The following is a 12,542-nucleotide window of genomic DNA, read 5'->3' on the forward strand; positions in this document are numbered from 1 at the left end:
GGAAAGTCTCTTCCTGAAGCAATTATCTCTCACCTTCACTGCTGCCACAAAAGGATACAAGGTACTCTTCCTGACAAGTTTGGTACAAGCAACTGAATTCAACATGCTCTTTAACTGAAATAAACTTTTCTGGTGCTGATATAATATAAGCAAAAGAAAACATAGCAGTGAAGCTGTCCTAACCTTCATAAACAATAAGCAAAATCTGATGCACCTTATTTTCCTTTTATCACTTCCAAAGGCAGAGATTTTCATACTTAAAACCTGAAATTTCTACAATATTAGGTCTTACTCCTATTCCTCAAGGCTTATAAACTATACTTGTTCCTGTAAGAGCTTGATTACAGCTTGCCTTACATACAATTTAGCTTTGCAGTCAACATTTGTGCAAGTTTTATTATTTGAGGACAAAAATTATAAAGACTGCATTACCAGCAGTACTGCAGCTTTCTACTCCTTCTTCACTGAATACCGTAACAAATTATCAAAAACAATTTTCTGGAGACAAAACAAAAATCACATAGGCCAGACTATCCTATCCCATGTATGCTATTCATTACCAAGTTTTGTTACATGCCCAACCACCAGATGAAACTGAAAAGGTTTTACAACTTATTATAATGCCCTGGAAAAATCCAACATTCTCCAAAACTGTCCCTAGTATAAGAGCCTGGACTTTTCAACCTTTTTTGCCAACACTGTCCACCAAATGTGAAATCACTAGCTAGGAAAAGTCTGAGAGCAGCTCATGTACTTTGCATCTTATGACCCTACACAGAATCGGAAACACAGCTGGGAGGGTCCAAAGACTTCACTGAACAAAGATTTCTATTTAGAAAAGAAAAAAAAATTAATGTATTATATTCTTAAGTCAAAAGAATTATTTTTTACTTAGCCCATCAAAACTAGTTTCATATATGTCTTAAAAAAATGTTCATAAAGTTTTAAATTTTAGCATTAAATTCTCTTGTCTGCTCTTCACAGAAGCATTTTTAAGAAATTGTATCTATCAGGCCTTCAGGGGCTTAAAGATGGGACAGATTTCCCACTGTTTTGAGCCCCAGGGCATAACTTTTATCTTTTCAACCTTTACTTCCCAGCAATGTTTTCTGATGTCAGAAGGGCCCTTCAATTCTCTACCTTTCAGAAAGCAAATTCCTCCAGCCATGCCACAGGATCACAAGATTTACACCAAATGAATAATGTTTATTTTCCAAACAAGATATAAATCAAGTGAAAAGGCTTTTCAAGATGCCCTCTCCCAGCAAGTCTTCATGTCCAGGACATGCTCAATGCCTAGTATTCAGATCAAGCATACAGCACAGACTAAGAGAGTCAAATAAGAGCAAAATTTATCTACAGTGTATTTTTGTATAGTTCAGAAATGCTGGAGTCGTGAGACACACAACTACAGAGTTACAAACAGCAGCTACAGACAACAGGAGAAGGATGAAACAAATCTTGTACCAACGTGTCAAAATCCTAAAACAAGACACAGATTCAGCATTTTGTAGAGACTCTGACTCCGTGTCTCTCAGTCTTTATTCATTCACATGCAGCTGCATAAAACGAAAAGATTACTTTAAATAATTTGCATTTATATGGCACAGACAGTGAAAAATAATCTGCCCCGACTGAATTAAGATTATTAAGAAACTTAAACCCCAGTATTTTGCTAGCAGCTCTAATTCAAGACATACATGACTTATAATTGAAACAAAGTAAAAAAGGATGATGGAAAGTATTAGTATTAATATCTGTATAAGAGCTAACATTAAAACCAAGGGCCAAATTGTCCACTCTGACTTGCTAAAGCAAATTTAGAGTTTCTCAAAAAGTAGGATTTTAATTTTAGTTCTAGGCAATAAAAAAATTCCAAGTAAAATATCCTGATAGCTACTGTTTTGTAATTATATACCATATATATATATATATATGTGTGTGTGTGTGTGTGTGTGTGTGTGTGTGTGTGTATTAAAAAAAACCCTTGTTTTGCTGATAGCTTCATTCAAACTTCAGGAGTACCACATAGGCTTAACATCCTACTGCAGAAGTTCAAAACACTAAAAACATGTGCTACACCACTGCAGAAGTCATTAAAGTAGAAGAACCCCAGGGCTACGATCATGAAACCACTTTTATTTGCCACATGACTAAAGTAAGCCAACATGATCAAGTTACTCAGCCCAGCACTGCAGTTGTTCAAGTACTTTATGGCCACTGCTAGCTCAGAAAGAGGTGGCTGGACTGTAATGAATGCCAGGTAACCTCTGAAATTACTTTTTCCTCTTAGCAGCATTTTTAACATTAGTGGCTTTACTCACCTGCTATGCCAGCTACTCACAAAGGTGCTAAAATTATTTTTAAAAGAACTGCTAAGAGGAAAAAAAAACACTTGAGAAGTCAAATACTCATTATTTGCAGCAAGCTGATTGTGTGGCAGCCTTGTTATCCAGCTGCTTGAATGGAGTAATTGAAAATATTATCATGCTATCATAGCCACATAGTCTACCTTTTAAGTGGTTTAATCCTGATGGGTATTGCTGACTTCCTGTTCATCTGGATATACTGACCTTATGTGAGACTCTAGGATACTTGTATTTGGTGGCACATTTTCATATAGGGTGATGTAAGGAATTTAAAGTGCCACAAGTACATTAGGGGAAGCAGATGCTCAACAACACACATAAAATAGATTTTGGGCAGATTCATTAGGTGTCTCTTCATTTAATGCTAAAAGTTCAGCTGTTTGGAGAAATAAGCACACAGTGATTTCCATGCTGCAACAATCAAGCTTGTTTGGTACAGAAGAGGAGCTTGGCAATAATTTACTTACTGTTCTCTATGGTTGGATCATATGAATCAACAAACTGTCCTTCCACAAACTGGATCGTCAGTGAAGATTTTCCTGTAAAGCAAAGGAAAGAAAAATCCAGAATGAAACAAATTCTTCTGGTTGTTATCACTTCACTGCTTACTAGTAGATGCACCAATTTTCTACCTATCTAATATGAGCTCCATGTGGTTCATTTAAACTATCTATACATGACAACTGACCTATTTTTAATTTAAGTGTCTATTTCTAGTAACTGGGTCTCCTGAACATATAAAAAGCAGTGCAAAAGCTATTCCGCATGTGTTCTGCTTTTGTTTTAACAGGGCATAATTTAAATGGCTCCTCCAGTTTAAAACAAATCTAAAAGCAGCAGTGCACAATCCTCATAGAACTAAATTTAACAAACTGATATACTTGAAACATTCTTCTGTCAAGAAGCAAGTAAAATTCAAAATAATTTTCAGTAACCACAGAGAAAACTTGGATAGAATTAGCCAAATTTTGTTTTACTAGGAGACTGGACAGACTCCCCATGACAAAAGGATGATCTCAAAATTCTTGAGACCAATATACTCTCTATATACCAATATACTCTCCTATTAATCCTCCTACTGCCACATCACAACAGGCCAGTGCATGCTGCATTTTAAGCAGTGACTGAAGTGGCATAATTGGATTTTTCTTTAGAGCAATTTAAGTGCTACTTTAGAAGACAACATTCCCCATTTCACTTAAAGAGTAATAATACAAAGCACTGAACTTAGTAGCAGACCAAAAAATGAGAACTCATTTAGTCTTGAAATATTTTATAAGACGGTGAATCACATACATCGACCATAAAAAGCACCTTTACAGCTCTGCAACTGAGGACTTCTCAAAGCATTACTGAAGCCTTAACCCAATTTCCATTACAGCACATCATCTACATTTGGGAATCTCATAGATCCTATTACATTATGTTCACTGGACAAATACCCTCTTACAAAGATTGCCAAGTGCATTAGCTGCTTTTGGACACGGGCACATTCTTCATGCTCCTTTATACTCTTTTCATCCTCAAGAAGCACAAATAAAATACAATCTCAAGTTAAAATTTTGACTGAAAACCACCCGACTCAGTGGAAACCTCTCAGTGACCTCCTAAGTAACCAACATTGTGGTGAAAATATATAGTATCATTGTTTACAAGAATAAATTGCTTTGGGTAAAAAACTGCCTACTTCCAGAACTCAGAAAATGTTCTTTCCTAAGCATTCCTTCAGGAGATATTAAAAAATAGTCTTCCATTTCATCCTCTGCCACGCTTACCCCTTTGCTGTCTCCTATCAATCATGACAATTTATTAAAAAAAAAAATACTAAAAAAACTTCAAAAGACCAACCATCACCAAGATTTTATCAAGTTGCTTTTTCTAAAATCAAGTTCTTAAGATACCATTTCCTGGTCTTATCTTCAAGCACGAAGGTGTCATGCCTACAATGCATGACTTGACAAGACATTTCACTTTTAAACCTCTGCTCCAGCAAGGCACATACACCCCACCCCCAAATCATCCTAATAAAGTCAGATTAAGAATTGAAACTGTGCCTCCCAGGAACTTTCTGAAACTGTGTATTCTGGAATACCTTTTGGAAAGTGAGCAAACTTTCAAGCTATTTCTCCTTTAGCTATAAACTTATGAAGTTGCTACCCAGAGTTCATGCTCCCAGATTCTTTGCCAATACCAGCACATTAAGCACTCAATTTAAAAAAAAAGGTTAACTACCCCTATATTATTAGGCTGTTAGATCTTCAAGGTCAGAGAGCTAAGTTCAGCAAAGATCATAACTTTTTTCCTCCTAAGAAGGATTCTGAACTAACGGAAAGACGTCTTGACTGCTGCCGTCTGTCTGTGCTAAGCCTGGAAACTGAATAGCAGAAAGAACTCAGAGCCAACAGAAAATGCTGCATTTCACACCCAGCTGTATTAATTACTGCTTTTCTCCCAACAGTGAAAGAAGAGGAAACAGATAAAACCACTGTTCCAACACTCTCCTCCTAAATTCCTCCAAGCTTTATAACAAGCCTTCCAGTAATGATGTGTTCGTGACTGCAAGAGCAAGCCTGCTTTCTTCCATGAGGCACAGGGAAGTGCAGGCAACTCTATCCCACTAAACCAAGGCTTCCATGGACATGAGAAATCTAAACCCTGAGGCATTAACACCCTGCTGCCCACGTGTCTCAGCCCATGAGCAAGCAGCAGGCAGAACCCTGTGACCAACAGCTTGGCTTGAACTTTGTCCCAGTGGTTTTATTCCAATCTTTGACCTATGCTCATGGACAGAGCAGAGAATCAAGTTGACACTTCAGCTCCTATCTGCTCTTGCTCCAGAAAGATCAGGCAAGGCTTTCAGCAAGGATTGCAACACAAACACAACGTCCATGAGGCCAAGGGACCGCACGCAACTGTGCCTGCCGATGTGCCAGCTCCATCTCTGAGCACAGCAGGGAGGACACGGCTGTCTGCATGTGCAGCCACCACGGGCACTCTTCAGCCTCAGCAATACCAGGGAGTCTGACACCAGCAGCAAAGGCTTGATTAGCTGATTACTCAAGGGTGTACACCTCAAAGAGGCTCAGCTCCAACATACCCTCGTCTGGAATGCAGCCACATATTTTTGTAATTTGCTAAAATAATCCTTGTAGCATCCTCCACATGGTTAATTCAACATATCCACTGTATTCGAGTTTTAAGAAAATAAATATCCACTGAGACCAAAAGGAGAAGTGATACAAGTTGAAGCAAGGCTGGAAGCTGAGTGCAGAGCCTTGCTACGTTAATTTAAAGCACGAGATACTCTATGGCAGAGTTGTAAGTTTACTGTCTCTCCCTCTTCCTGAAGGAATGGGACAGAAGGGAAGGGCTGCAAGAAATGGGCTTCATGAGTGTCTAGAATACAAGTCCTAGGTAACTGAAAATGTAGCTCAAGTTGTCCAGAAGTACCCAAAGTGTATTTGCATAGACAATTCATTATTTATGGTATTATTTAAGAGGGGTAAAGAAAGGAGTTTTCCACTGTCAAAACAGAAAAGGAGCAGACTTTCAGATAGAGAGCCAGTTCAGAAACTAAAGCTGTCATGTTTCTGTTCATACACTAGACCACTTGCACCATAAAGCAGAACATCCCATAAACACTCTGACTAGTGCAATCATAGCACATCAGCTTCAAATGCCATTGCAATTGTCAAGGCAAAACAATTGCCAAATTGTGTTTTACTCATCCTTTTACTACTTGGACAAGAGCTGTGGTATTTATAATCTAGCCTTAAAATTCAAGCTTTACAACACTAGGCAGTTTACCAAGCAGATGAGTAACAGAGCCTGGGTGGGTTTGGGGACAGCTGGCCTCCCCAAAAAGGTCATGTCTCTCTTCTGTGCACCACCACCTACCAGCCTGTTGTCCCCATCTCACACCCTGTTCTCCTTGCAACATGCACAGGGAAAGCCCAGATTAAACTCCCATCAGCAGCCAACTTCTCCCCAAACCCAGGAGACAAAAATGATGCAACCAGGCAGCAAGTAAGTCAAACAACAGCTCCACAAGCAGGGCATTGTGCAAGTGGGGCTGCACAGCTGCCCTCGGACGTGGCACGGCCACGGGCAGCACAGTGCAGCTTATCTCAACAGGAAGGGTTTCTCAATGCTACAACTGCCCACACAAGCCATCAGTAAACAGTTTGTCCTGCTCAAGAACAACAACTACTGAAGAGCTGCAGTTCTGTTGGCAGTGTAGATACAGTTTCTTTAACCCATCTTTTGCTATTAAAATGCACGGTTATGTAGATTGCATAATTATTAAATATTTAACAGCTGGCAGCATCTCATCTACTCCTACCACAAGCCTAGCACCTTACCTAAGCTAGTCTCTAAACCAACTGAGTAACTAGACTTACCTAGTTAGTCTCCTTACACTCCCCTTAGGTCTACCCAGTCTTGCCTACGGAACAAACTACTTTAGGCTTTGTCACAAAAAGCACTCAACAAATTTCAGAATGAAATGTTGTCAGACACATCAAATTAGGTAATTCTGGCTGCACGCTCAACTTACTACACTGCACAGAGATGAAGTTTTCACACCAAAAGATACGCTTGATTTAACTTGAATGTTGGAATCTTTATCTTCTTTAATTCACAATACCAATATGCAAAAAATGGAGATGCTGGCATTTCCATAGTGCAGGTTATCCATCCTCAGAGCACAGAGCAGGACTGAACGACTTCCTGGGGCCAATGGAGGTTGACTGGGTAGCAAAGAGGATTACAGCATCCCTCTTTGACATAGATAGTCTGCAATCTTGTGAGACTATCTCAGAACCCATCACTAGCTCATCATTCATCTCAGGCCACATCGTTAGCAACTTTCTCTAGTTAATTAAGAAACCCCACACCCTGGGTACTAATTATGGCTGTGTAGTTCCTGTTTTGCTGATAATTGCTTTGTATTTGGTGAATTAGTCTAATGACTATAAAAATGATACATCTGGGTCAATAGAGAATTCTGTTTCTAAATCACTGGAGACAGCAATGCAATGAGTACCTGTGTTTTATTCAGATGCAACTTAATTCTACTATTCGACTTTTAATTGTGAGAAATTATATAAATATCTACATTGAGCTGTAATTTTATATGTTTTTGTAGTGATTTCCTTGTGACGCCAACATTACAGTAGCAGGATGAAAAAAAATATTTTCTGATGCTTAGAGACAAAACTTTCCCTCAATTCCTGCACTTGCTCATGATACTCATGCTTGATTTGCAACAGAGTGGTGGCACTCCTCTCTCACCATGCTCTCTGAGCTTTCTGGAGGACAGACTAAAGGTTGCAATTCTGAGAAGTGAAAGCTGGAGGACCTCAATGACACATCTTGTAACATGACATGGAGATTTAAACACTGCAGAACCCTTCACAGCAAAGCAAAGAGCAGGTCAGCTTTTCAGGACAACAAAAGTTCTTAAACTTCTTTGACACTCTGTCTCATTGCTACAACTGTTGCCTGCCTTCTCCTGCTCTATTTTTTTCAAGTTAGCATATAAGGAAATGCATTTGAAGTCTAAGGCAAAGTTTTGTAACAAGAACTACTGCTGCAAAGGAGGAGTTTCACATAATGGTCTGTAACACCCAAGAGCATGAGCCTGCTGGTAGATGCTGGTTTCCCTTCCATCTGCATTGCACAATCTTCTTGAGGTTTATCAAAGATATTCCTCTGCAAGCCAGAGGAAATCTGAGAGCAGTCATTTAGAAACAAAGCCACATGGCTTCCTTTATTTTCTTCAGATTTCAAAGCAATCAGTCACACTCCCAGGAGTAGTTCCAGACCCTTGCTAGGTCAGCAGCAATGAACCTTCTGAACACAAGCCAAGAGTCCTAATGCTATCTAGATCATATTTCCTGTAAAGAAAGCAAGAAGAGAGAATGTGCTTTATTCCCTGATATTTAGCAGCAGGCTTGTTCCATCCTACAGCAGTGCTCATCTCTCAATGCTCATTTAAACTGTGTTGCAATGTATTACATGTCCAAGCAAGTATGTAGAGGAAAAATTCCAATGCATTCCTGCAATGGCTTCTACTTCCAGGCAGTCCATTTTGTCTCCAATAAAATCAGTAACCACAGCAAAGAATTGTCAAAAGAAGTCTTTTAGTTATTTTAGCACACAGTCCAGTTAGCTCTGCTTGCTACCCTTGATGGCAGAAAAGCAGCAGGCTGCAGCTTTCCTCCTGTTTCCCTTTTAATAAGTTAAGTTAATTTTAATTCCATGTGTTTACTGTCAGTTGTCAAAGATGGGAAAAGGTGTTACAAAACTTCCAAAAAAAACCCCAAAGCAACAACCTCTGTGGCATATACCTCACCAGGCTATGGAATGCATGCATGCCTGGCTGCATTGAAGATGCTTTAAACAGGTCAGGGGAATTGCATCCTGGTCTTCCTTAACTGCAACAGAAATTCAGACGTTCCTACCCCAGACAGTCAACCTGTATTTCTCAGATAATACCATCCTCTGTATTCCCTTTAGACTTCCTGCAGAAACTGTGCATCTCTGCAGCACCTTCCCACAGCACAAGGCTTAAAATATTTCAGGTGGCAGCAGAAATTCAATAGCATTGGTACGTGGGCAGTGAGCAACTGTGTGCATCACTTGTATATTTTTTTACCATTACTATCATTTACCTTTCCTTTTCTGTCCTATTAAACTGTCTTTATCCCAATTCAATTTTATCTTTTTCCCCATTTGTGTCCCCAATCCCATTCTGGGAGGTGAATGAATGGTTGTGTGGTGTTCAGCTGCCCATTGAGTTAAACCCCAACAATTTCTAAAGGAAAGTTTATTAAGCTTAAAGATCAGACCCTAACATTCCAGTTTATAACACACCTAAATGTAAAGAGCCTGGAATTTGTACTGACTTCCTCTCCAAAGGGGCAAAATTCAACTTCTACTGCTGAGTAGAATCCAAGTCCATTCTCCCTATACACAAATTTCACGCAGCTCATTTAGCGTATGAATAAACTTGAACTTTCCTTGGATCACTGGGTATATACAACATGAAATGTTTTTGAAAGATCCTTTTAGGAACTGCCACTGTTTCATCATTAAATCAGTTTTAAATGCTATGTCATTAGAAATAACACATCTCTCTTGCTTTAATGCATTCCCCCTTTTCTATCTTGAAGGTTTTAGTTTCCACACAAGGGATCAAACTCTCAAATTCCAGCCACTTCCTTCTTGTGGCTAAAGATTCCTGGGATGTACAACCTAAACTGCCATTCTTTCTTCAAGTGGATCCTTCCAGCTGCAGTCACAGCACCAGCTCTCCATCCTCTGCACAGACACTGCATGTTAAACTTTTGAGTTCTATTAGGAAACAGGATGAACCCTTCCTTCCACACATCTCATTGCATTTTCAGACCAGTAAGAGAGAAGAAGAAGCCTTATTGAGATGAAAGACCTCAGTTCCACTGACATGCAGGTATTCCCTAAAAAGGGCCTTGAGGACTGGAGCCATAGGATTCACAGTTGCCAACACTGGGGCCACCAAGTGAAACATCAATCACTGCTTACAGCCACCACCAAGCAGAGGGCCAAGTCTTTGAAAACATCACTAAAACTTTCCTGGTATCATTTAAAAACACAAGTCTGGGAACATGACCCTGAGCATACTGTAACACCAAAAGCAGCTGAAATGGGTGAGGAATAGACCACCTTGGCAGTACTACTGAAATGCATATGACCAGAGGGCCTCAGGATCTTCCTGGAACTGCAAGAACAATAGTAAGAGATGTATTTCTCTTTTCATTGTTATGAGATGGCAGAAGGCAAGTACCTGACAAAAATCCTGACAGGACAGTAGCAGCAATATTCCCTCTCTTGGTAATATTATCCAGGCAAATCACATGATGCTCACATTCTGTAACTACTGTTAAGAAGTTTCAGCCTTACTCTGAAGGGAAGTTCACAGAGCTCTTCAACCAACTGTAGTAAAAGCTGTAAAGTACAACTGATTTACACCCCAAGGGCAGTCTACTTGCACAACATATTATAATAATACAAAAATCAAACTGCATAACAACCACTAGAAGATCTCTGCAACAACCAACAGCTCCACTCTGCAGCAGTGTGTAACTGTGAGGTGGTCAGTCAATGTTTCAGGCTCTTTATGCCACTGCTGATGGTCCAAGGTCTGACAAACCCAATGCCAGCAATGCACGTGGCCAATAAGCCCTGACACTCATGGACAGCTGCTACCAGCACCCAACATCAGCAGACAGCACCATTTACCTGCTATTCCTACATGGGGGAACCCCCAAGGCTGCATGAAGCAGCAGGCACTGCAGTACCAACCCTGCAATACCAAAATCCCTTAGCACAGAACAGGGAAGGTGGTCTCTGGGGATACTGACACAGAGTTGTGCCGACTCCTTCTTCCTCCAGCAGAGCAAGACATTGTCAACTCCATCACATCTCTGTCCACAACTGGAGGACACAGAGTTTTGATTCATGTTCATATTGTAGAGCCTTGACTACTTCTCATGTGCTAACCCAGTGGCTCTATACATAACCACACCAACATAAAAACCAGCGTCTGCTTGAACTGTTCCTTCCTCTACACAACTGACTCCCCACCACCAGGTTCTGATGACTTTTTGTTGTTAGTGCTGTCTCTTCTCCATTTCAGCTCTAGATCTTCTCTGAATTAACTGCATAGGCACCTTCCATGTTACTTCTGCTGATCACAGAAAGCTCCTCCCTCCTATTTATCAGGGTTGAAGAAAGTCACAATCTGTTAAATGCCACCTTCACAGCCTTGCACTTTACCCAGCTGCAGTTAGTCATCAGCCCCTCCCCACCAACGCTAGCTGCAAGCCTCCTGCACTTACACACTTACCCATCCACCCAAGAGTAGCTTGGGAATACACAGGACAATCCATCAACAGTAAGGGAGGTTTACAGTAATAATATACCAAAATCTCTGCCTGAAACACAGGGATAAAACAGCAGGGCAAAAATAAGACTCCAGGGTAAGAATAACACCAGGCAGAATACTAGAAGAATCATTGGAGCCCCCAACCTTGGGAAACGTTAAGGGAATTTAAGCCAAAGATCTGTCAGATATGACATTACATAGTTGATTTTGCCACAGGGCAGAGAAGACAGAATAGGTAACCCTTGTCTGCTGTATCTTAGTATCAAGTTCTTGCCTGCCATGACAGCCAGCTGGCTTTCTTACCTTCCTAACCAGCAGGTATCCCTCTGTTGGCTCAATAGGTACTTCAAATTAAAAGGTTTTGGATAAGAATCATACTTTCCTAGTCTCAGTTTTCATATTATGTAGTACTAAAATGTCACAACACAGAATTCTGGCCTTTGCAGGGAAGAAGAAAAACACAGAACAAATCAAAAAACCATCACCACTGCCACCTCACTCCCACCCTCCCTCAACCCCCCTGAAAGTATCCCAGGAGGATAAATGAGGATGACACCTCCAACTTGAAAATAAATTATTTTTCCATTTTTTTTTGACAAGTCAAGCATCTTCCAGCCAGTCCTGCTCCAGCACCTGAGGAAGCCCTTGCAAATACAAGCTGGATACTTCACTTCCCACTGCTCCATACCACAACCACATGGACAAGCAGCTGAGTATTGAACTACAGTTTAAGACAACCTAAAGTCAGGTCAGGCTCCAGGAGACGCAGAAGAACATTCTATTTGCTTGTCTGCACATCAGCCCATCAGCTCTGCAAGTTTCACATTAGCTCCTCCTGTGCCCTACTACCACACTTGGGGACAAAAGTGATAAAAATGTGCAGTTGTAGAAGGACAAACAGAAAAAAGGTTTAGGTGCCCTAAGACTCCTATATGCTCTGTATAAGGAACAAGATTTTGAAACATTCAGACAACTTATTCTTCCTACCTTCACTGCTCAGAAAAACTTGCATTACCTTCCAACTGAACTATTTTTATACTTAAGTTTATCAACCTCAAAACATTTATGAAGAGTTTTGATGTTTTTTCTCAAAACATGAGGGTTGAAACAGCACAACCAACACCTTCCTTTAGAATTTATCCACCAGGGTCAAACCATACAAAAGAAGAAAACACCATTTCCAAAAAAGCAATGAAGAACAAGGTACTTCAGCACACAACGAAACATGGTGCTTGTTTATATGCACA

The 12,542-nt window shown here is 40.2% G+C and overlaps 1 protein-coding gene across 2 annotated transcripts in view; it reads right to left on the reverse strand.

The window, feature by feature from the left end:
• The window catches only part of RHEB (Ras homolog, mTORC1 binding), a 38,482-nt gene that overhangs the window by 17,552 nt on the left and 8,388 nt on the right, over nucleotides 1-12,542 (reverse strand). For both annotated transcript variants that reach the window (XM_085572921.1, XM_021555255.3), the window contains exon 2: nucleotides 2,837-2,908. In XM_085572921.1, the coding sequence (XP_085429047.1) occupies nucleotides 2,837-2,908 (72 nt within the window). The remainder of the gene's footprint in view (nucleotides 1-2,836; nucleotides 2,909-12,542) is intronic.

The sequence above is a fragment of the Lonchura striata genome, chromosome 2 (assembly GCF_050655825.1).
Source record: "Lonchura striata isolate lonStrDom1 chromosome 2, ASM5065582v1, whole genome shotgun sequence".
Taxonomy (NCBI): domain Eukaryota; kingdom Metazoa; phylum Chordata; class Aves; order Passeriformes; family Estrildidae; genus Lonchura; species Lonchura striata.